The sequence below is a fragment of the Netta rufina genome, assembly GCF_964035555.1.
Source record: "Netta rufina genome assembly, chromosome: 1".
In the NCBI taxonomy this organism is placed as follows: Eukaryota; Metazoa; Chordata; class Aves; order Anseriformes; family Anatidae; genus Netta; species Netta rufina.
Window position 1 is genome coordinate 15,820,035 of NC_140123.1, and position 24,520 is coordinate 15,844,554.

Below are 24,520 nucleotides of genomic sequence, written 5' to 3' on the forward strand. Positions count from 1 at the left end.
GTGACATGAAAGTTTTGCTGAGAGCCTTCTGAACTGTAGTTGCTAGCACACAGCAGTACACTCTGTGATCTCGCAACTATGAAGATTTGACAATCTATCTTGGAAACAGGTTTTCACCTACAGGAAACTGGTTCATATAACTTTTGGGATCGGCTCCTAATTTACAATGTACCTGCATGGACACAAAAAATAAAAATCCATGTATTACACTAAACTGAATGTAGCTCAATTCTTTTCTTAGGTAACAAATCAACAAGTCAAACCAAGCAGTTTATTTAACATTGCCATTTGTCATACTCATATTGTGTAAATGTTTGCAAAAAGAAAACAAACAAACAAAAAAATCTCTTTCCGGGTCAGTAAGTAAACATGAGCTTAATATTATCGAAGCTGATGGGATGGAAGTATGTACCTAAGTGTTGCCTTGATTCAGGGCCTAAAATAAGATTTAGTTCACACTGAACTTTTTATGTTCACACTGAAAGGTGCTGGAAGGAAGGACACAATCTGATGGAGAATTCTACTAGTGTAAATGTTCTTGCTCACTTTCTTCCACTTAAGCTAACATAAAATCCAAGATGTTCAAAGCTGTAGAGCTCATCTTTTCCAGCTCTGACATTTAACCACCCCAATGGGTTGTATATGCCTGATATTTAGGAATATTAACATCTCCACTTTCTGCAAAAGGCCACAAGGAACAGAGAGATCTATTCCTTTATGTAAGCATGAAACTGTCTTTTAAACTGTTTGTACATATTTCCTTATTTTTAGTAAAACTTTCTTAATGTTTCAAAGCAAATTAGACTTTTGCTTGGTGAACTATTACTTAATAATTACAATATGCTTGAAGGATCCACAGTAACATTAAATATACAAAGAGATCTTATATTGATTGAGTCAGCACATTTACGGGCGAATGGAATTTTAAAGCTGGTTCCTGTGTGGATGTGCCAAGGCTACATGTTTGCTTGTCAATTCCTACTACTGGATTTTTAACCAATCTGAGACAGAAGGAGTTTTAAGATACTGTGTTTCTACATGGTCAGAAAAAAACAGGAAGGCATCTAGAAGTGACTCTGCTAACGACACCATTCAAAGAAAAGATGCAGAACTGGGGCACCCTCATCAGGCATCAGGGAATCCATATGAGCTTTCACCGTAAAGATTAAAGGCACTACGAAACCAAGCCTTGTTGGTCCACTGCTCACAAAACAACTTAGTGTCACTCAGAAAGGCATTTTAATAGCTTAGAAATCAAAAACCTAATTTATTTGTCCTATTAGCTTTCAACCACTAACGTTGCTGGCACAGCAGTATAATGTTAAACTGTAGACAAGAGTGCAAGTTCTGCATTGCAGAAAGGACTGGAAAACAAAGAAAATGACTAGGAACATCTTCCTATTAGAAAGGGTCAGTTTGTCAATATGTAAGATGATCATTTTCTATAAATATACCAAGGGGAGAAAATCACCCAGGCTAGAGGACAGAGTTTATCTGGGAACAAACAGACATAAACTTGGCACAGGCAGACCATGGTCGGAATTATAACAAGGTTGCTAAGCAGCTTTAGTACAGCCAGTAGGACTAGAAGCAGTACAGAATATATTATTTTTAAGATGCAGCTCACTTGACCTGTGTATGGGGACTTGGACGGAGGCAGCCCTTCCAAGTGCAATGTGCAAGCTAAGAAAAAAACAGAGGTGAGGTGCCAGCACATATTCTACAGAAAATAAAATCTGTGAATTTTAGCAAAGGATTTTTTATGAAAAGTTAAGAACTGTGAATTATGCTAGGAATACCGCCTATCAGAAAGACGGCTACAGCTATGTTAACAGAGAAAGATTCTGGCCTCAGGAAAAATGTTGCTTTACGAGAACACAGCATACAACAAAAAGGTGTGATAAGTGAAAGACCAACTGTGGGTAGCATGAGGCACTACCTACCCCTACTGAAGTCTAGAAAGGAGCCACATGGGGAAATGAAAGTCAGAAATTGATAGGCTTATGAATAAGGACAATTATTTAGCTGAAGAATGAATGAGGAGAAGTTAAGTAAGGAGAATAAGAAAGCCATCTAACATTTGTGAACCTAATGAAGACATTGAGGGAAAAGATACATAGATGCAAGAAGAGAAATGAAGACTTCAGCTTTATTTTATTTTATTTTATTTTATTTTATTTTATTTTATTTTATTTTATTTTATTTTATTTCATTTTATTTTATTTTATTTTTTTATTTTATTTTATTTTATTTTATTTTTTATTTTTAATTATTATTGTTATTATTACATGCTTTCAAGGTGCAGACTAAAATTAAGAAACAAAGTGCTATCATTATCTTCAGTTCCTTTATTCTGAAGAAGCCTTACCCACAGTGGAATGGTATTCAAACCAGAAGATTGAGGCTGAGACCTTTAGCTTAGATTATATTGAAGTGCTACTTTTCAGTGGATCAATAGATGATAATCAGAGCAGAGGACAAATGGTCACTACTTGTCCAAATCATTATCTCCAACATACTCTACACATCTGCCTTTGCTTTGTTGTTTAATATAAACTCAGTAAGAGCCAAGAAGAAATTCTTCAGCCAGTTGGTTTATATGTCCTGGTAAGAACTGCTGGAACAGACCAAATCAGTTGTTCTGATCAGTCTACTATTCTTTTTCATGATAATACTTGTGCCAAGCCACAGAGGATGGCTTAAAACAGCAAAATGTATGAGATTTTTCTAATACCAGATAACAAAATAAAAATTATTATTATTGTTTTTATTAATTCTACTTGGATTCATAGCCTTAGAAAAATGCAGCTGATTTAATGATAGTTTCTATTCAATTTCATTCAGGGACAAGTTCTGCACAACAGTAGCAAGGTCATTCATTATCTTCTAGGGCATATGGTCAAATCCAGGAGTGTCTTAGTATTGCTCAAAACTTATTAAACCATTTGTCTCACATTAGATGCAATCAAATATCCTTCAGAAATATTCTGCATCAGACCTTCTATCATTGTGATTTGCATGAGTGAATTTATTGTGCAAATAAATCCTTAAAAGACCTCCACAGAAACACTGTTTTTCAGATAAATTGTGTTCAATAATCTATTCCCAAAGAGGGCCAAAAAAAAAAAAATCCATCTCAGCTTTTCTGTGCAATGTTATTTATACATCATCTCACTTCTGCATATCTATTTGCTAGCTTTTTCATGTTTTTTGTTTGTTTGTTTGTTTGTTTGTTTTGTTTGTTTGTTTGTTTGTTTTTTGGAATAGCTTGTATATTCAAATAAAAGATATCTCACAGGTGTAAGACAAAGCAACAAGACAAAGCTTCTATTGGACACGTCTGTATGTCCTTACATTTGGATTTTTGGTGGTATCTGATCCTAAAGCTTTCCAAGCTAACTTTGACAAGACAACTGATTTATAATTATACAATTTAAACTATGATGTCTCTGTGTGGACAAAAGTACAACCTCGTAAATATGTTATTAACCCCAACAGTTGGAAGGAATAAAAGTCAAGGGCTAAATAAGAATTGGTTGGCATCTTTCCTTGGAAAAGAATGAAATAGAGCATGACAACCCACAACGTTCTATTTTGTTGTAAATATGCTACACATGAACTAGACACAGCATCTGGATGTCCAGAAAAATAAAAAGTTTCTGGTCGCAAGCGTTCTGGATTCAGAGCTGTTGCACAATACTGAACAAACCTTAGATTCTCATGGTGTCCCTACAGAGATATAAATCCTAGTCTGATTTCCAAAATGTGATTTATCTCTCTCCTTCTCCCATGCTGCCTGTAGCCTACGATAGGTGTTAATGTGTATTCTACCTTAAGATGGGGATTGCACATTAACTGCCTTTACTTGCAAAGTTTAGATATACACACCATATCTCCATTCTTAGTGGCACGTAATCTCTCTGGACTCCTCCTCTCCTTAATTTCTCTTGACTAGTACAATTTTCAAGAATATGCTTCTTCTTATGACTCTTCCTTTCTTCCTTTGTGGGTTTAAATTCTGCTCTCTGAAATACTTATAACTCTCTGAGAAATAAAAACATTACTGGATGGGGATTTCTGAAAGCTCTCAATTCTCTATTCCCATTGAAGTTGCTGATAGCTTTACCATGCACTCTACTGGGATGAGTGCTGAGACCGGATTTCATGTTGTAGTGCTTCCATAAATGTATGTCTAGGTGTACACAAAATCTATTTTATTTAATACTTAAGCACTCAATAACACCACTGCTTTGAATTTGCTCTGTGCTTATATTCCCATTTGTGAGGTGTCCTAATAACTACTGAACTTGTTGGCTAAACTGAGGATAAAAGCCTCAAAGGTATTACATTTCTGTTACTTTTCTGAGGACAGGCAGGAAAAAAGAGAAAAGAGACTCTATTAATGCCTCTCCAGGAAAAGGGAAGCTGCATGAGCTTTATTCTTACTGGTCAGTAGGCAAATCAGAGGGGGAAGGTTACTGTATGCTTTAAGACTGTGAAAAGTTTCAAATACAGCTCACATTTCACAGCACAGCCTACCAATGAGGTACAAAGCCCAAAGAGATCAGGTTGCATTACTTCTGCCGTTCAAAGAATTACATTTTATTTGAACTCAATATATTAAATAAAGTTTAAGCCTTAACACAATAAGATTTAGCCATTTTATATATGCACTTAGGTTTATTTTAAACAAGGAAATACATTTTAAAACAAATACTAAATATGTGTGGGATTACTCATTTTTTCCTTGCTTTTAGAGCTGTCAGTCAAGAAGGAGAAATGGCATCTTATATCATGTGAGTGGTAGAAAGCTCTCAAATACCTCACATTCCACAGTTCAAGGTGCTGGAACACACATGGAAGTCAATGACCACACGTGCTACAGCTGCACATCCTCAGAATTGTCTTTTGTCCTTCTGAACTTATATCACCCACCTCCCCCATGAGGGCTTTACCTGTGTTATGACTTCTTTCCATGTCTTTACCTAAGCTGCTATCTAACCTCTTGTTTTCTACGTCCCCTGGGAAATGATGAACAAAGACTATAATGAACAGGGTTTTTATTTCGGTGCTTAACAAGTCTCTTCTTTTTTGCATTAAGCCAAGAATAACTGCTGCCCAGAGATTGTGTTTTTGAAAGTTTTTTAAGCATCTGAAAAAACAAAACAATACAAAACAAAAAACAACGAGAGGGCCTGGTTCTGCCCACCTCCTCCTCTGCATGCTTTTAGTACCTCATTCTGTGAAGAAACCCTGAGCTGTTACCAGTTGAGTTGTTGCAGGTCCAGGGAAGAAATCAGCAGGCACAGGTTTCTGAGTCAGTGTTTTGTTCTCACTGGGTTTGGTGGTTTGGTCAGGATGAGGGAAGGAGGCAAGAGAGGGAAATGAGGAAGACGCTTCAGTCAAGCAGCATGAAACAAACACAACTGTAAAGATTTAGGAAGTAAAGGGCTCAGAAAAGTGTAGATTCATGTTTGCATTTTTGTGTTCATACAACTAGTCCATAATAAGAGTTATGTTCATAGGGATTCTGCTAGAAGACTAATGAAGTTCTTGACATTTTGGGAGTCAGCATTCCCTTCCCCCTTCCCCCCCCCTCCCCACACACACATATTTCCCCTAGTACTTACAACTCTGCAGCAATCTCTGGCTTGACTTTCACAGCTGTACCTTCAACCAAGCATCACTGAGAGATGTTTCCTTGCAAGCAGTGATTTCACCTCCTGCCAGAAACCTCTGACAAATTCATCCTCCATGAGTCAGAGCCTAATGCCATTACGAGGTCTAACCCAGCTGGCAGTGGCGATAAATACTAATCTCAGTTGGCCTCTGTACACATAAAAAATTGCTAACATGAGATCTTGTGCAAATATGTATTTTCTAAGTCTATTTAATAAATGCCTGTGATCTTGAAAAAAAAGGAAGGAAAATCTAATCTTAAACCTGCCCTTATTCCAACAGCAGTGCCAGCCCTCCACATTTTATCACAAAAGCAGTGGTAGTGAAGGTACTCCTTGAAGCTCACACTCACAGAGTGATGTATTGATATCAATTGCTCGTCAGAAATAACCAGTATAATGCCATTGTTCATCACTCTGAAGAAATCTTTAATCTTATCCTAAAGATGCAACTTTTTGAAGAGATCAAGAATACCTCACATTTCTTAGAGTGTGATAAAGACAGGCGTATTTTCGGGTACTTCTCTGAGCTTGCTGTGACCTAGTTGCCTAGACTTGCTCTGCACTGTGTGATGAAAGAACATGCATGCAGAAGGTAATTCATCCAGCCTGAAGATGGACATCTAAGCCCAACAGGATGAATGGCTCTCTGCAGGAGCTTTTCTCACCCCCTCAATTACAAGGGAAGCTTAACAAGACACCCAGTTTTTCAGACAACCTAAGTTTGGTAAGATTAACTTTCTTCTCTGTCAGTTATATTTCTGCTTCATTGAAGCACACAGTAAGGCAGCATGAATCTAAATGTAAATGTGTAAAAATCCCTTAAACACAAGGCCAACACACACATACACACACACATTTTTGTAAAGTCCTGCAGCCAGAACTTCAGATAAACTGACTGACCGACTGCACTACATGTTTTCTGGTCTACTGTGGGGTTGGAAAAATGGACTGATTCACATCTCAGGTTTCAGCTGGGATTTGAAGCTACTAGTAGGAGACCTAGCTTCGTATCTTTAATTTTAATCTGAGTTTTCCTTTTTACTTTTTAGGCTTGCTTGTTTTAAAAGAATGTTTAAAGATACAGACGTTAAGGAAATATGTCTGCAATTAAATTTAACTTAGCACAAGATATGGTAATTATTTCAGCTCCCTAAGAAGATGAACTATGTCTCATCTAATAATATTTATAGCTACTTTGTCTCACCATATATTTGTTGTGCATTCTGAATTTCATGATTTTTAAGATGTCAGAGAACATACTTTTAATAATGAAAGTGATTGTTTTGACTGTAATTTGCATCAAACTGTATTTGGATAGAAATCAGGATTCAATTAAAATGTGCAAATCCCAGCATTTTAAATAGCTCTTAGTTATATAAAATTACCTTGATTGTGCTGAAAGTGTCAGAAAAAGTACCATAACGTGTTTTGCATTCAAGTCTGATTTAGTAAATAAAGGAAATACAGCCTATTAATGAACTCCCACTACTATTCACATAACAGTGGCCATATTTCCAAAATGATTTATGGGCTCCAATATAAAATGAATTGAAAATTAACATCTTTTTGAAAGCATCTGTACAGGTAATGTCCCTATTTGTATTTTGAGTGTTTTTCTCTGCAATGCTGACTTTGTACACTTAAAAATCTTACAGTCAGTAATTCTTGGTTTTCATTTATGAACTGAATGAGAAAATGAGCTTTTCTGTTGCTGTTTGTCTTTTTTGTTGTTGTTGTTGTTGTTGTTGTTGTTGTTTTTTTTAACCTCAAACTTACAAAGACAAAAAATAATAATAAAAATAAAATAAAATAATAATAATAATAATAATAATAATAATAATAATAATAATAATAATAATTCTATACTTTCCAGGGAAATTGAAACCAAGAATAACAAAAGCAAAATTTCTGTTTAGCAGCAATTTAAGCCTCAGATTTTTTAAAAATACTAACACCAGAATTCAATCCACTGTAAATATAGGAAATACAGATAGTTAATGAAGTATATCCTACTGTGACATGACTGCAAAACTTAAGCTAGCCCAAAAAGATAAACATAGTTTTTCAACCCCATACATAATTAAGGAAACAGCAAGTATTTCAAGTAGTAGAATTTTTAGTAATCCAATACCACATATTATAACTTTCAGTGTATTACAGTTTGCTCACTTCTTCAAATAAGCTGTCATGATTTTAAATGTATTTCTTTCCCAAACTAGAAAGCATGCATTTTTGATTAACAATGTTTTTATCATATGATTGAACTCTACATTTAAGGAAAAACTCCCTCAAAAACTAATCATAAAGAGAAATTTGCAGATGTTATAAAATTTGTACAGAATAGTCTCCAGAGCATAGCAGGCCCACCAGCATTCATTTTCAGTGTAATAGATGTAAACAATGCAAAAAGCAAATAGACCTTCACAATGCTATTAATTTTATCAAGATCATATGACATCAATTCTTCAAAACAATGCAGGTTTAAAAAGCTTTTCATTGAAATATAAAACATGATTATGGCTGAGAACAACACATTTATTACTGCAGTATAAAAGTTTTATATCTAGACAGCTCCAAAACTCTAGAAGCAGAGAAGTGTGACCTGCTTTTCTGTGTCTATCAGAACTATAAAAAGTCTTGCACAGAGTTTGTACAGAAGGACGTAGGCCTGTAAATAAACAAACAAAAAAGTAGCATTTGGGCACTGGAATTTGGAGTTAGGTATCCAGAGATGAGTATCTGCTTATTACCCGTGCCTATTAGGAGTGGATAGTGGAACTAAATGAATATGTGATGCTTTGCACTTTAAGAGAAATTCTAACTATAGTGACATAGGAACATTTTCACTAGCTGATGATGTCATTTAGTCCATAACAGCTTTATTTTTTCTTTTCAAAACAGAAGTCAATAGAAAAAAAAAAAAATTCTGAGGTTATTCTTCCAGGAAGAGCTCAAGGAATAAGAGACAAATCTTACAGCGTACAAGTTGTATATTATATTTAGAATGCTCTGTGGAAACACAGAGTATTTGCACTAGAACCAAGTAATTCTGCAAGGTATTTTAGTGCCTTTCTGTAGATAAACTGCTACACACACATACAGGCGAGGAAACACCATTCATTCTCTCAGAAAAACGGGATGGGGGAGAAGGTGACAAAATACAGTAAGATCCCAAAACTAAATCCTTGAAAGTCTGGGACACCAGAAATCTCTTTGAAGAAGCCCTATGTCTTCCACTTAACACCCCTATCACAGGCAACATGGATGGTAGGCCAAACCATGCTTGTGGCAGAGAATTTCTCCAAGACAGGACAACTGAGGCTGTCCGAGGTGTATTCATTATGTTTTAGTTTGGAGGCTGCCAGAATAATCTCAGGGAGAGGCAGTCACCACAAGAGGGTAATGCATCTCATAGAAGAGTAACTCATAATTTACATGCTTAAAATTAGATGGTATCAGCAGCTGCCTCAGTGGTGATTGAATGATCCTGATGGATTTTTGAGACACAATACTAGAAACTGTTTTCTCTCAAGATTCCTCAACCATATGTTTCTTTGCATACAGAAAGGTCTCCAGCTACCAGACGTAGAGAAAAGCAAACATAAAGACACCGCTTCTCATGTTTTCTCTAATATTCCTTTCTCCTCTGCCAACCACAAAGGAAAAAAGCCATAATTGTTTTATACATGGTTTAACCAGTTCTGTTCCTTCTCTTCATTACTATATGTCAAATAGGAATCATTAGCAGATGAATCTAGAAATACCTGTTAATATTGGAAGCATGGACCTCCCTCAAACTGCAATGCCATTAACAGTTTCATTACAGTTAGATTCCTCTCAGCAAAGATCTCTAAAAATTGTCAGATTACAGCAATGATTCAGTGTAATGCTCAAATCAGATGCTAATTAAGCTATCCGAATACCTGAACTTTTGCAACAGAAAAGCTATAAAACAGATTAGCATTTTATTTACTAGTCATTAGTGGAAGATGAACAGCAGCTGAAATCATACTATGTTAATAAGGTCATAATTACAATAAAATACTTTTGTACAAATTGAGCACAATCACACAATATTTAGAATTACATTATTCTAGGTCTTGGAAGTAAGGTGATGACAGGTGATGATCTACACCCAGTGTCAATCGTCCGTGGGAGGTGCAAATGATACACAAGGACATGAAATGACACAAATGATGTGTCTCACATGAGTCTCATGTGGGCTGACTCTCCCACACTACTCAGTGAGGAATACAGAGACCAAACGTACATCTGTTTGTTCTAACAAAAGGTGCAGTACTCCTTGGAGGAGCTGCAGAAAGTCAAATGTGTTGATGTATTAGACTGTTTGCTGACACAGGGCTAAGCTGTGACTCAGTTCTTCAGGCAGAGGGGAGGAGGAGGCAGGAGGAATGCCACCCAGCACAGGCTGGAACAAGGGGATGCCCTTCCATGTCCGTCAGCAAGACATGGATGAGGTAGTACAATAATGGTTAGAGAGTACCCTTAACATACTACCCCATTTCTTCTTTAACAAGGCTGCAATCAATTGTACTTCTCACCCAACGTGACTTTTAATTTCATTTTCAAAATGTTTGAGATTAACTGTACTTGTCTTGTCATTCTAAGCACTGTTTTTAGTCTTGGCAAGAACTGAAATGAAAATGTCTCTGTTGCTAAGGGTTTTGTTTTGTTTTGTGGTTTTATTTTTTATTTTTTCCCCTTTTATTCTGGTTGCTTTCCTTTGCATTATTATAAGGGCAAATATTCAGCCAAAGATTTGCGAGGGCTATGCTTTGTTTTCAATATGGTAAATCTGGTGATTGGACAGGTAACAGAAAACTTCAGCTTCCAGAATTGAGGAAATTCTCTTTTTCTGGGCTTCAGATGTCAGCTCTGAAAAATAAAAAATTACCAACTTCTTAACAGAAATGGTACATGTACAGGAAAAAAAATGGGCACTTCAAGTAATATCATTGAGCAATCATTGCTGTTGAGAACCCCTTACTAGTAACCATGAGAAGCAAGCCCAGCATACCTCAGCTGTGGCTTTATAAGAAAGCTCTGCAGCTTTCTTATAACAGATGAGCTCAGTCTCTAGTGATAGCTCCTCAGTTGTCTTCTGCACAGCTTTTTCAGCAGGCTCACTCACACCTTCTGGAAACCCATGCAAGATGCTGATTCATCGGTAAGATGTTCAGCCCAAGTCATTGTACAGAACAGCTGGGATTCGCATGCTCAGGTCTTCTATTTTACCTTGAAGTTTTAACAAGTTTTAAACTGGCAAGACCATCAAACTCAAAAGAAATCAAAAGAAAAGAGTGATAATACCATGGAGTTCATGCTGGTTCTTCTCGTAAGTACAAGGTTGCATTTTAGCCAAAATAAAAGTAAAATAAAAACTGTTCACCCTGGAAAAAAGAAGGCACAGGGGCGATCTGTGGTGGTTTCTCCCTGATGGGCAGCTAAACTCCACCACAACTATTCTCTCACTCCCCATCATCAAATCAATAGTGGGAGAAAATATGATGAAAAAGAGCTCAAGAGTCAAGATAAAGTCAGGGAGATGGCTCACAAATTTACTGTCACGGGAGAAACTGACTCATCACAAGAAGATTAATGTAATTTATTGCCTACTGCTAACAGACTAGAGAAGTGAGAACTAAAAGTGAACCAAAAACACCTTCCCCCCATCCATCCTTTTCTACCTCCTCCCCCCAAGTAGCACAGGAGGAAGGGGAATGGGGGCTGTGATCAGTCTCTGGCGCTTCATCTCCACTGCTCCCTCATGGTCCCTCTCTGTCCCTGCTCCCTGTGGGGTCCCTCCCATGGGATGCCATCCTTCCTGAACTGAGCCTGCAGGGGCTGCCCACAGGCTGCAACTCTTCAGGAACTGATCCCACACGGCTCCATACCACAGGGTCCATCCCCCAGGAGCCAACTGCTCCAGCATGGGTCCCCCACGGGTGGGCAGCAGCTCCCCCCAGACCCCCTGCTCCTGCATGGGCTCCTCTCCATGGGCTGCAGCCTCCTCCAGGCCACATCCACCTGCAACACCGGAGGCTCCTCCGCCCATGGGGGCGCTGCAGCGTGGAGATCTGCTCCATGTGGGACCCATGGGCTGCAAGGGGACAGCCTGCTCCACCAGGGGCCTCTCCACGGACCGCAGGGGATCTTGTGCTGCCTTGTGCATGGAGCACCTCCTGCCCTCCTGCTGCACTCCCCTTGGGGGCTGCAGGGCTGCTTCTCTCTCAGCTCTCACCCCTCTCTCCCAGCTGCTGTAGTGCAGCAGATTTCCCCTTCCTTCAATCTTCTCTCCCAGAGGCCCACCCAGCATCACTCATGGCTTGGCTCTGGCCAGCAGCAAGTCCCTTTTGGAGCCTGCTGGAGCTGGCTTTGATCTGACATGGGGCAACTGCTGGGCTGTGCTCACAGAGTCCACCCTTACAACCCCTCACTATCAAAACTTTGCCATGGTAATCCAATACAGAATATTATCAGGGGGGATTTGAATGCAGGGTACTAAGAGAATGGAGCCAGGTTCTGCTTGGTGGTGCCCAGAGCCAGGACAGGAGGCAGTGGGCATGAACAGGCACACAGGAGGCTCCCTCTGAGCACCAGGCACTTCTGTGGTGTGTGGTTGGGGGAGCCCTGGCACAGGCTGTCCAGAGAGGCTGTGGGGTCTTCTCCTTGGGGATCTTCAAAAACTTCTCGGACATGGTCCTCGGCAGCCTGTTTTGGGTGTCCCTGCTTAAGCAGGGGTTGGACCAGATGGCCCCCAGAGGTCCCTTTAACCATTCTCTGATTCTGTTATTCTGGAAAGGATATTGATTTAGAACAAATTAGCACAGGAAATGGTTCTCTCCTGCCCATGTGAACAGAAGAGAAACAGAAGACCCATTAGGTTACCACGCTGGCTGTCGTCTTTAGAGAGAAACAAGGCAGCTCTGGGTATTTGTGTTCAGGTTTGGGCAATCATGTTGAAGGCCTCTTTGAAAATGAAGTGCCAGAAATACACTGTCAAAACTCCAGTGACATGTACTTAAATTTGTAATTACTTCATTGCAAAAGCATATATGGAAAAATATTCTGTCTCTCTTCTGATAAGAGAAATAGGAGACACTTTTTTACTCAGTCAATATTTTGACTAATGGCTTGCCTAAGGTAAGTTGAAAAGCAATCTACCTGACAAGACTTGACTTTAAGTCCTGCAAGAGTTGGTGATAGCACAGAAAATAACAGTAGCATAAGGAAACAGCACTGCTGTAGGCTGTGGAGACAAATCCTTAGACAGGATCCTTGCACAAAAAATAAAAGGCAGCACCTGCAAGCCTTAAAAATACCCTGCATGTATTGATAAGAAAAGCTTTTAAAATCAATTTTCAAAATTAATTAATTAAACCAACATATCAAATCATTGTTATTTCTTTTTGATGGCTCTCCTCTGTTTCCTTATGTACTAGATAAAACCAAACCCAAGGAACATGCAAAGAAACAAAAAAGCAGAATTGCAGCTTTCCTGCAGCTTTTCTGTTTTGGATTTTGTTTGGAGGGCAGAGTGCCATTTTTTTTTTTTTTTTCCTGCTCCATGCCAGTTACTTTCAGGCATGCAAGTGAAACCAAGATATTTTGGTTTTATGCATGCCATAACATGGTTGTTTTGCATGGTTCACCATTCTCCAAAATGGCTACCCATGGATTCTCACTCAATACATCTCTCAGCTCTGAGACTGGTTGCAACTCTGAGGATAAAAGTGGACAGGAGACAGGATAGACACAAGACATGTGGACATCACTCGAGGGTGCTGCAAGGTGGGATTGCCACAAGGCTTCCCTGCAGCACCCAGTTCTCAGAGGTGCCATGCAAGACATTTTGAATACAATGAACAGAAAATGTCAAAGAATTGTTTTTGGAGGTTCATAGGTTTCCAAGTGCTACTTATGTAAAGGAGATCACACATACAATAGGAGCAAGCAGATAGCTACTACATGATTTGTTAATTTTACCTCTTGCTTAGGAGAAGGAAACTTTGGCTCCCACTTTCCAGGATCTAATGAATGATGGGAACTGGTGAGAAATGCATATCATGTCATAAAGCTCTACAGCGTGACAAGTGCTAATTACAAACAAAACCAAAAGCAACCCTTTGCAGGCAAGAACTGTTCTCTGCCATTCCAAGGATGGAAGGAACACACCCTTCCATCAACCTTATTACCATACTGTGCACTACCAGATCAACTGTGACACATGCAGGCACAGGGATCTAGGGATCCCAGGTCACAGTTTATGGGCAGGAACGAGGCAAACCCACATCTCCTGTGCTGACCTCAGCATAAAGATGACTCAGTGTTCCTTATGAGCAACCCAAGACAGAAATGTGAACGTGACTTAGAGCAGCAAGGGAACACGCATACAGTCTGATCTAGGAGAGAAACCAGAGTACAGTAACGCTGGGACTTTCTGTTGATTTCAAAGAAGCAAATTCTCCATAGGCTTCTGTGATGAGGTTTAAAACTCTTTTACTGACATCTTGATGTGTTAGTGAAATTATTCCTATCAGTGCTTATCCCCTGCTGAGGCATCGTGATTAAGAAGCTGTGTTTGTCCATTTCCACAAAGAATATAACGGCATTATTACCATCTACTTGCCATTTTCATGCAACACTGCTGTCACTCATTTGCTGAAGCGAAGTATTTATCTTTCAAGCAAATTCCTGGTTGAAAAATTAAGGCCACAAGGGTACATGAACAGTTTCCAAATTCCACAGTACATCTGGTAATCAACATTCTGTGTACCTATTTTTATTCCTTCTCTCTAACTAGTCTGGCTTGCTGCTTCATTCTCAATCCACTTTTATTGTGAGTCACATCAGATTAGAAACACGTTCAACTATGAGAAAAATCTTCTGCAAATGATCCAAGAAAAAACAATAACAAAAACCCACGCATATTACACTTTGGGCTTTTTTAAACTTTAAAAAAAAACAAACAAACAAAAAAAAAAACAATGCAAGAGACTGTGAAATACTGACAGGTTTCCTTAAAGTCTTATTTAGAAATGTACTGCAGATCAAGTCTCTTGTAGGATATCCTGTGCATGACACATAAGATTGTCAGTACAGGAGGAAAAACAGCAAACCACCAGGACACGTTTGCTACGCAATCTGTAATTACATCAGTTGCTTCTTCATCTCTATGAGTGAAAATTTCATTTATTTTTTTTCCAGTGTGTGGACACTAATTAAATATCTTAACTGTCGGTATTGTAAAATTTACCTACACAACAATGAGAAGCTCTTTGTTGAATTCCTGAGCCTCTTCCTTTATCCTGCTTTAACTCATGTAAAGTGTGAGCCAGACCCTGCTGCAGTAAGAGCTGATGGAAGTTCTGTCATTGATTTCAGCGCAACGAAGGTCAAGTCTGCTATTTTTCAACTTCTTCATGGACCTAGTGTTTTAATAAATATTTTTATAGAGTTTAACAACACCAACTCCCAATGCACAGCAGGGCTAAAATACATTGGCAGGAAGTTTGCACAGAAGGTAAAAGTGTGTCCTCCTGCACCATCCCCAAATACACAGAGCTCTGACTGCCAAAGCAGAAATAAGGGATGTTGGCCTTCACAGCATGGGACACAGATCAAAAAGGAAGCATGAAACTGAAGATTACTCAAGTACAATAGGAAGCTTGAGATCATGTAGGATTTATTCACTACCAAAAATATTAGAGCCAAACCCATGCTCCCAAAAGAGAATCTATCCAGTTTGACACTGTACACAGGACACTTCCTTAGCTTTGTAAACAGGAGATTGATTTGAAATAAGCTGCCAAGTAACCTAACCCACTCCAGTCTTTTAGCCAAGAGATCCTCACCAGAAGCAATGATATAAGTGGACTCCTTTATTCAAAATGTGGTATAATGTAATCAACCTCTTAAATATAATATAATCAGCAGCTTTGGGGAGGCAATCCTTGGATACAACTTGAATCAACAAACTAGGAGTACTGCTAAATTTTCCTGCATTAGCAGACAAATTCTTACTGCAGAAAAAATCTTACTACAGAGAATGCCAACAGAGAATGTTCACGGTACCTCTTAGGACCCATTTAGTTTATTTTAAGTGGCAAATCTCTGCAGGTCCACAAAGCCAGCATGGGCAGAAGCAAACTACTCAAGGGCTGAGAACATGCTATGAACATTGAAAGTTAACTCAAGGTTTCTTATCTGGGAAGGCAAAATTGGATATTGCTATACAAGTAACAGAGGACAAGGGCAAGAGGAAGGGATGCGGCTGGGCCCAGAGCTGTGGAAGAACCAGATTTCATGCTCCTGCTGCTGCTGTGCATGGGAGAACAGGTGAGAGTGCAGAAAAGTCAGAGGGGGATGGAAGAGATGGGGAAAGCAGCTGCTGGTTCTGGGTGAGGATGTATTCCACTAATCCCCATTTCTCTGTCAGCAGCAGTAGGTGCCATTACAGACCCACAGAACCGCTGAGGCTGTAGGGACCTGTTGAGGTCATCATTATTGCTCTGGAGGCAATAAGGACCTGGACATTTTGAGGCCTTTTGGACTCTGGTATCTCAGGCAGCTACTTTGCTTGTGTTCAAAGACAGTCCTGTAATATATTTTATTTGATGTTAAAGGGATCATCCTATAATTTGCTGCAGATATGTTTTAATATAAGGAAGACTATCAGTATGAAAACATCGGAGCATAAAACATTCAGATTTGTACCACACCTTTTGTAAACGTACTATTATTAGAGTTATAAAATGAAAGCCATTCCACGTCCTTCTAATTTTGCATTCCTAAAGGGGCTTCTTGTTGTAAAAATAATACATATTTTGTAGATCTGTTCTTTTTATGTAATATTTATATCTTGTCTAAGGAAGGAGTGCCAGAAATGTAATGAAGTGAATATGTATATTATTTTGTTGAAAGAATTTCTGTCTTCAATCATCCCTTTCCCTATAAATTCCTTTTTACTTAATAAAAAGTTTAACAGCATGTAAAGAACTTCAGAACTTCTACTTGCAGCCTGGACAGCTGTCAAACACCTTTAAGTTTCAATTCATATTCCATGAATTATATGGCTAATGACAGCACATAAAGAGGATCTTAACTACAGGGAATGGTTTGGCTCAAATATCTGTCTAACAATTCATTGTTCAACAGAATTTTTAAAAGTTACATTAAAACTGGATTTTTTTTTGTTTTGTTAGTATTCTAAAAAAAAAAAATGTTTTCTGGGTTCTTTCCTTAAGTTTCTAATGTTAATTTAGTAACCAATAATATTGCATGCTTATTCTGATTTCCCTGTTCCTGTGTCCTCTGACTTATGTATTATATACATGCATATGTGCTATACTGTACAATATTCAAAAGACACAACATATATTATGTGTATGCATATGCATAACACACCTATAATACGTAAGCATTATATTTATATATATTGTTATTTTAAAAGAATATTTGACAGATACTGCAAATACAAGAGTAAATGCTTGTACTCCTTCTTCATCATAAGACACAGTTAGTTTAACTGGACACAGTCACACTTTCATATAAACTATCCAAGCCTCGTTACCATAGAATCCCGCAGGATGTAGCCCCGTGTCTTTAATGGAATTATATGGATCTTCTGTTTAAGCACATGACAAATGTTACTGCACTAATGATTCCCCATGAGTTTCCTACTTATGCCTATTCCTAGGTGCTTTATAAAACATATCTCTGTGGGATCACAGTTAAAAAAACAACATTATTTTGCAATTTACAGCAATGTTCCCTTTCTAATAACCAAAGTACTACAATTATCAAGTTTTCTCTGCAAGGCCTTTAATAATTAGCTGTCCTAATTAAGTCCCATACAAATAAATGTATCAAAAAGAAACAAGAACTACTGGGAGACTCGCTGGAGTGTTTATAAGTAAAGCAACTTCCACTGTGTGATATACATCTGCTCAATAGAACGTGTTTTGAAGCACCTTTAGAGACCTCCTTAATGCTTGCCACTGAGTCAGGGTTGCAATTCTTATGTAATATCCTTTGTTACTTCAGTCCAAACAGTTAATTATACAGATAAGAAACATCATCAAAGTCAAACAATCACAGACTAAATTGCATTACTAAAGGTAAATTACTAAATTATTTTTTTTTTATCTGATGAAGCCTAAAATTTATTTTAATTATTTTGCAGTTGACACAATTTTATGTTACCACAGTCATTTAAAAAAGAATCACAAAAAACAAAACAAACAAACAAAAAAACAAACGTATACAATATTTTATATATTCTATACTATAGAAGAACTCCATAAATGCATTCCAAGGTTCCTATACCAGTAGTGATACAACAGCCATTCTTACGTGGTATGAAAAAAGATTCAGTCCTGTCTTCTCCCAAGAGCAGATGGTTAATGCTCATCTCTTGAGAAAACAGACCAAATTATCAAATACTTTTCTGTGTGCTTATGCATAGACCAACACAGGAAAGCGGAGGGTAGAATTAATGGTACACATCATCTTGGACAGCCAAAAGCTGTTGCTATTTCTTCAGAATGTTGAAGTACAATTCTTCTTTGTATTTCTTTGGTGTGCAAGCAAACTAAGGCTTGGGAGCTCCTAATTTTTTGGATTCAAAATGAGAAACACATGACCCCAGAAACATATCTCAAGTTGTCTGATGTCACATTCTCTAAGCCACCTCAGGAGACACCAATTCCATGGCTTCTGGGTGTTACATACTGAAACAATCTGCCACTATGCTATGTTCTTTGCTATGTCTATGCTTTTTATTTAAACTTTGGATTTTAAAGTTTAAAATATGCATAGTGATGCTTAGTCTGAGTACACAGATTAGGGATAGATTGAGCATTCATACAGATGTTTGTTCATAACAGATAACAACAAATAACTGATGTTTCAGTTAGACAGCATACAGTAAATATTATTTAGCACTTTTCATCTCCACTTTTCATCTACAAGAAAACATAAACAAAAATGCCCAATTTCTTGTCATTAGGCAGCACTACCTGAATAATGCAAATAGGGAAACTGAGGCAAATGGAATCATCTCAAAGCCTTTTGTGTGGAATTCTGATGATTTTCAAAATGCTTAACAGATAATGGCATTAATAAAGACTTTAAATAAATACCATTACGTGTGCTATAAATGTTTCTGGCATCTGTAGGACACTTTAAATTATTGATTAGTGCTACACCGGACAGAGCTGAATCATCAACGCCTGTCCTTGCACGATGACAAGAGGATGTCTTGTAAGCAATTTATATATACTCTTAATATCTTCAGCAGGAAGTACAGTCTGGTTAGGTTTTGCAATCATTAAATAGGAGTGATTTTATATGCATTGCCCTTCATCTATAGACTTCTTCCTAGAGCAATCTCAGCCTTAAGTGAGTGCAATTACAAATAGGCCAACCTCTTTCAGCCTAAAAGAAGAAACACAATCTGGAATCTTGCACACTAAAAAAGGTTTATTTTGGCCAGAAAGAAGACCAAGGATCCATATTAAAGCTCTGTGTATTCAGTTATCCCTAGTTTATCCTGCTTGGAGGTAACAGAAAACTGGAATCCAAAGGATTGTTTTCTTTTTTAATAAAATGTGCAGGTGGTCTTGGACTTGCCAAGATATAATATTTTTTTTTAAAGAGATGAACAGATCTGGCTTCCTCTTCAGTATCTCTCTTAATTCCACAACATAATAATCATGATCATCAACCCAGGACATAATATTAAATTAGTTTTTATCCCTGCTGTGCATTTTGAGACTGTTGGAACATATTACCCCCAGTGCATTGTGTGCTCTTAGATCCTATTCCATATTGTCAGATCTTCAAATATTTACAATGCAAAAAATATTGTCTGTCTCACTCAGCAATGCAACCCACATGTCTTTAACGCAATTCCATATCAGCACTTCAGATCAAAACAAGACTCTAAAAATTATAAAAGACAGAAATACTTTTAGTGGCATACAGCCAAGTACGGTCTAAACACTTTGCTTGTGAGCTTGTCACATGCATGCAATATTTGGAATACAGCTCATAACCTTTGGCTGCACAAATATAGAACTTCAGTCAACAAACTCAAGCAACAGTTTGATTCGCTTGAGTAAAATCAGGCCTATCGGCAATTGACCTGCTTTAGATGTTGTAAGAAGATGCCCAGCTCCACTGGCCACATGAGAACATGCTGTTCTTTGCAGAGAAAAATCAAGATTCCCAAGTGCCAGGAGAAAGCAAGGCAGTATTGCAGTGGGTTGGAGGTCTGCATGTGGTCTTTCTAAAATTGTGTTACCTTCTCATTACATGGATCACATCCATTAAAGGGCTACAGAGATGTCTGACCTCTGCATGGGTTCATTTTACTACATCCATACACAGCAGGCCTGACTATCATACAGCACACTAAAGGTCCATCAAAAATAACGTACAGTTTCATATATGTATCTCCCATTTTCAAATGGCCCACTGCCAGCCCACCTGAAACCCAGCAAGTTTAGTCATTACAAGGTGTCAAAGTCTGATTTAAAGGTACAAAGTTTAATCACAAAGTTAAATATCACATCTAGGAAAAGAGCAATTCTCATGGTAGCCCCAAGAAGTTACTTCACTAAAAGAAGTTTTCCTCTTTGGAGTAGAACACCCATCACACTGCCAATAACTTGAAAACTTTATTCATATTGTGGGTTACAGATTTCTCTATTGACTCTACAGAGAAGATCAGAGTAACCCACATTTTAAGTTTTAAGTAAATTGCTGTAGTTTTCCATCAGAAAGCTTGTTTGGAGTTTGACTTGGAAGGAAGATTGCTTCATTTAGTTCAGAGACAGTTTCAGCTCTTCTGAGACATTTAAGATGGCAGGCTAACAAGTCATGAATCTTGATAAAATACACAACAGTTTTAAATGATGAAACAGAAATAACGGATGTAGGCTTTTATTGCAAACACATACATTTTGTATTAGACTAAATTTGATTTCCAAACCAAAGTAACTGCAATTTTGTCTTGTTTCCAGATTTGCTATCTCAATTCTAGACAAAAAGTCTCTTCACCTTTCCTATGCCTTCATGCACTGACAAGGGAAGGTATACAAAAGATTACTAAGTTCAACATGACTCCAAAGCCGAATCAAAAACATCTCCCTAGATCAACTGTATACCCATTACAGGAACTGTATACACACTGAAAAATAAACACTGGCAAATGCAGAGTACAATCTTGGAAATGTCTCAAGTGAGTGGGTTTTTAAAAAGGGTTTATAAAAGATATAAATTCTGGCAACTGTAAAACATTAACTTGAAGACCAAATGTAACTCTGTTACTCTTCAGGAGAACATCTTGCATTTCCCTCTGCAAGGTATGGGGCAACAGGCAAGATCAGGTCCTCTCACATGAAGCTGGTACACAAAAGGGTCACCAGACCAGAGGCTCACCCCCCTTCCCCAACCCAAAGCCTTGGTTTTCTTTAGCCTTCATCATGAGCAAGTGTTTTCTAAAGGTAAACTCCAGTTGTGTTACTTCTGTGCAGCCTCTGCAGTCATCCACCACGAAGCCATGGCTTGGCAGCACCTTCGCTGTCCAGGCTGAGGCCATCCTCCACCAGCAGCCTGCAGCAGGCAACGTGCCATTGTTTGAAGACTGAGACCACTGCTCCTACCACACAGGCAGTGTCTCAAAGTCCCCATTCACCCTTCTTGGTGTTCACCACCAGTGGACATCCCACCTCTGCCAACTGCGTGGCTGGCACAAGGAAAGGAACCCATCCTCACTGGGCACTGCCTGACAGACCCCAGAAAGCAGCCAGCCATGGTTCAAGACCCTGCAGCCTCAGCTGCCTTCGGCCAAGCTCAAAGCAGGCCACCAGCAGACAGCTCTTTGGCCGAGCCCCATGAGAGGAGCCCAAAGTAGTGGCCAAGATCCTGCTGAGCTCCCCTCAGGCAATGGCAGTGTCCCACCCTGGGGCTCGTTGGGGCACATGGGGGACACAACGTTCCTCAGAGGGACACGGGGCTCCTCAGAGTGACACCGTCTCCTCAGAGGGACGCGGGGAACACAGGAGACTACCCCTCCGCCCTGACGAGCTGGGACCCTCGTAGACCCGTGCACTCTGCGCCGTGTGGAGGGGACGTGGTGGTTGCCGCCGGCTCCCTGCAAATCTCCTCGGAGTTGCCCGAGAAGTTTGGGAGAGCCCGGAGGAGCCGTTATTGGGCAGAGCCGCAGCCTCCCTCCCGCCCCCTGGCCGCACGCTCCCGGGACGAGCCCCGCAAGAACCCCGGGGACGGGACACCCCGACCCACGACCGACCCCCGGGGGAAGGGGGCGGTAGCCCTCGGGACGCCGCCTGCGAACCGAGCCCTTCGGGGAATAAAGAAGGCAGAAGGACGCTTACCATCTCGCCTGATGTTGGAGGACCGCAAGGCTTTTATAGATCCGCTCTGGGCAGGGGCGGTGGTGCCCTGACGGCTGCAAAAGTTCGCACAGACGACGGCGTAGAGGAGGAGGAGGATGAGCAGTTGCATTGGGATCCGCTGGGCACGGGACCGCGGCTCTGCAAAGAAACCTGGCGCTTGCCTCTCGCAATTTATCTGTCCCCCACCCCCTGCACTTTATGGTTGTTGCTGTCGCGGGTTGCTGGAGGTGCAAAAATAAAATAAAATAAAATAAAATGAAATAAAAAATTAAAACGGAGCCCGAAATCGCTGTCGGAGCTCCCGAGTTACTCTCCCAGCTGCTCCTAAAACTTCCTGCGCTCTCAACTTTTTTTTTGCTGCTTTTCTGGGGCCGTCCCGAGGCAGCAAGGTGAGGTAGAGATCCCCCGGCGGGGACCCGCCGCCCCCTCCCGGGCCGCAGGCAGGGGCTGCCGCAGCCGCGCTCCCCTGCGGCCGGAGCCTCGCAGCGCCCCTGCTCGGCTCGGCTCCGCTCGGCTCGGCTCGGCTCGGCCCGGCCCGGCTGCAGCCGCCGCTGGGGTCGGGGGCGGCCCGGGGGTGTGGGGAAGGCGGCCCGGGGGTTGGGAGGGAAGGGAGGCGGGCGGGAGCCGGGCCCGGGCCCTCCCCGCGCTCCCGGCCCGGGAAGAAGGGGTGAGGGGAGGGATGGTGAGAGGGGGCCGGCCCCCTCCGGAGCACCCCCCGTTCCCCTCCTCGGGTTGGGCAAGGGTGGCTCGAAGTACCCCAGCTGCTGCAGGAAGCTCGGGGGCGCAGCCAGCGAGGACACGAAGAGAAACCGCACGTGGCCCTGGGAGAGAAATGCATGGGCTCTCCTCCCATGCCAAGCACCACCACCGTAAATGTCCAAGGCATTTCATAAATGGTTAATTGCAGCTAATTAATTCTCCTCGTTAAATTGGGTCTGCTATTAAAAGCTTTCATTAGCGCCTGGAAGAGTTAAGGTCTGAGCAGAAGGTATGTGAGCAGATTGTGATCAGATTGCTTTTTTAATACTCTTTTCCTTTCCATTAGCTACAATGAAAATAATCAAGCGAAGTGAAGGCAGAGAAAAAACAGTCAGGTTTTAACTGTTCTCTAATAAATCCTTACCTACTCACTTTGTTTCTTAAGGCATTACATACAGTCCCAGGCAGCTAGCAACTTGTAACACGGTGCCAGACCTTATAACATCAAACACCACCTTAGTAATAGGCAAAGTGTGTCGATAGAGTGCTGTGTCAGGACTATGGGACGAGTCCTGCTACACACAGAGGACTGCCTCTGGCTGTATGAAACATTTTCTCCAAAAGCATGCTAAAATGACAATGGAACTGAAACATCTTGTGTGTCTTAAGGAGCCAGTAGGGTGCAATTCTGTTAATGCATAACTCAGGCTTCTTTATCCCTTTTGTGTTCCCCAAAGCTGACAGTGAACCTAATCCAGCTCCTGTGTGGAAGATAAAGGAAAGGCCCCAGTAGTGCTTCATCTGTGAGCAAATGTGCCTATATTGTAGGTGCCCACTTCAAGGGGGAACTGGACAGGCAGAGAGGCAAGGTGGTGAATCCAATCATCCTAACAGAAGCAGAAAGTTAAGTAAAGGAGATACAGAAAATGAAGATAGGGGGAGCTCTGAAGATGTCTTCTGTTCATCCAGTCCACGTCTGTCTCTTTCCAATTACAATATAAGGAACTAGCAGAAAACCTCAGAAAGATTTCAGCAACCAAACCATCTCCTAAAGGCAGGCAGCCCAGAGGAAAACTGTGGCTGCCTTTTCAGATAAAAGGGAGTGACCAATGCCCTGGTCAAAACACCTCAGTGAAATCTTTCTCAGTGCCCTGAGGCCCTCCTTCTTGCTTAGGTTGTTACAGCCTGTGGTTGCTTCCCCCTGGGGGTGTGCAGCGGCCCTTAAGAGATGGTGGAGGAGGAAGAGGAAGAAGGATAGATCACCTTGCACCCAGAAGGCAAAAAAGGTGTTCTGACAGTATCTGAGCAGTTATAAAGCTCAGTCAAGAAAGGATGCTGTTTCCAAGACTATTCCTCTTTCTGTACCCCTCTTTATCCACATTTATAAAATTTGCATTTTATAAAACTCATATGTCTTCCCAAGAACTGTCTCTGGAGCTGGAGTCATCTGCTCTCTTTCTGGCCCCATGTCCCCCTGGCTGTGCAGGTCCAGCTTCAACACAGGAGTGGAACAAGCTTTCACCTAAAAAACACTCTGCAGCTGTTTGGCTGATGTGCTCCCTGGCTTGATGCAGACTATAAGTTTAAATTTCCTCCAGCTGACCAGGGCTCACATCTGAAGCTTTCTACAGCTATGTCTATTTTTTATTTTAAGCTATGTCTATTTTTTATTTTATTTTATTATTATTATTTTTTAAT

At 40.2% G+C, this 24,520-nt stretch overlaps 1 protein-coding gene across 2 annotated transcripts in view; it reads right to left on the reverse strand.

Moving 5' to 3' along the window:
- Window positions 1-22,641, reverse strand: part of PDGFD (platelet derived growth factor D) — a 141,869-nt gene extending 119,228 nt beyond the window's left edge. For both annotated transcript variants that reach the window (XM_084301999.1, XM_084301998.1), the window contains exon 1: window positions 22,103-22,641. In XM_084301999.1, the coding sequence (XP_084158125.1) occupies window positions 22,103-22,232 (130 nt within the window). In that variant the 5' untranslated portion in view covers window positions 22,233-22,641. The remainder of the gene's footprint in view (window positions 1-22,102) is intronic.
- Window positions 22,642-24,520: the final 1,879 nt, after the last annotated feature.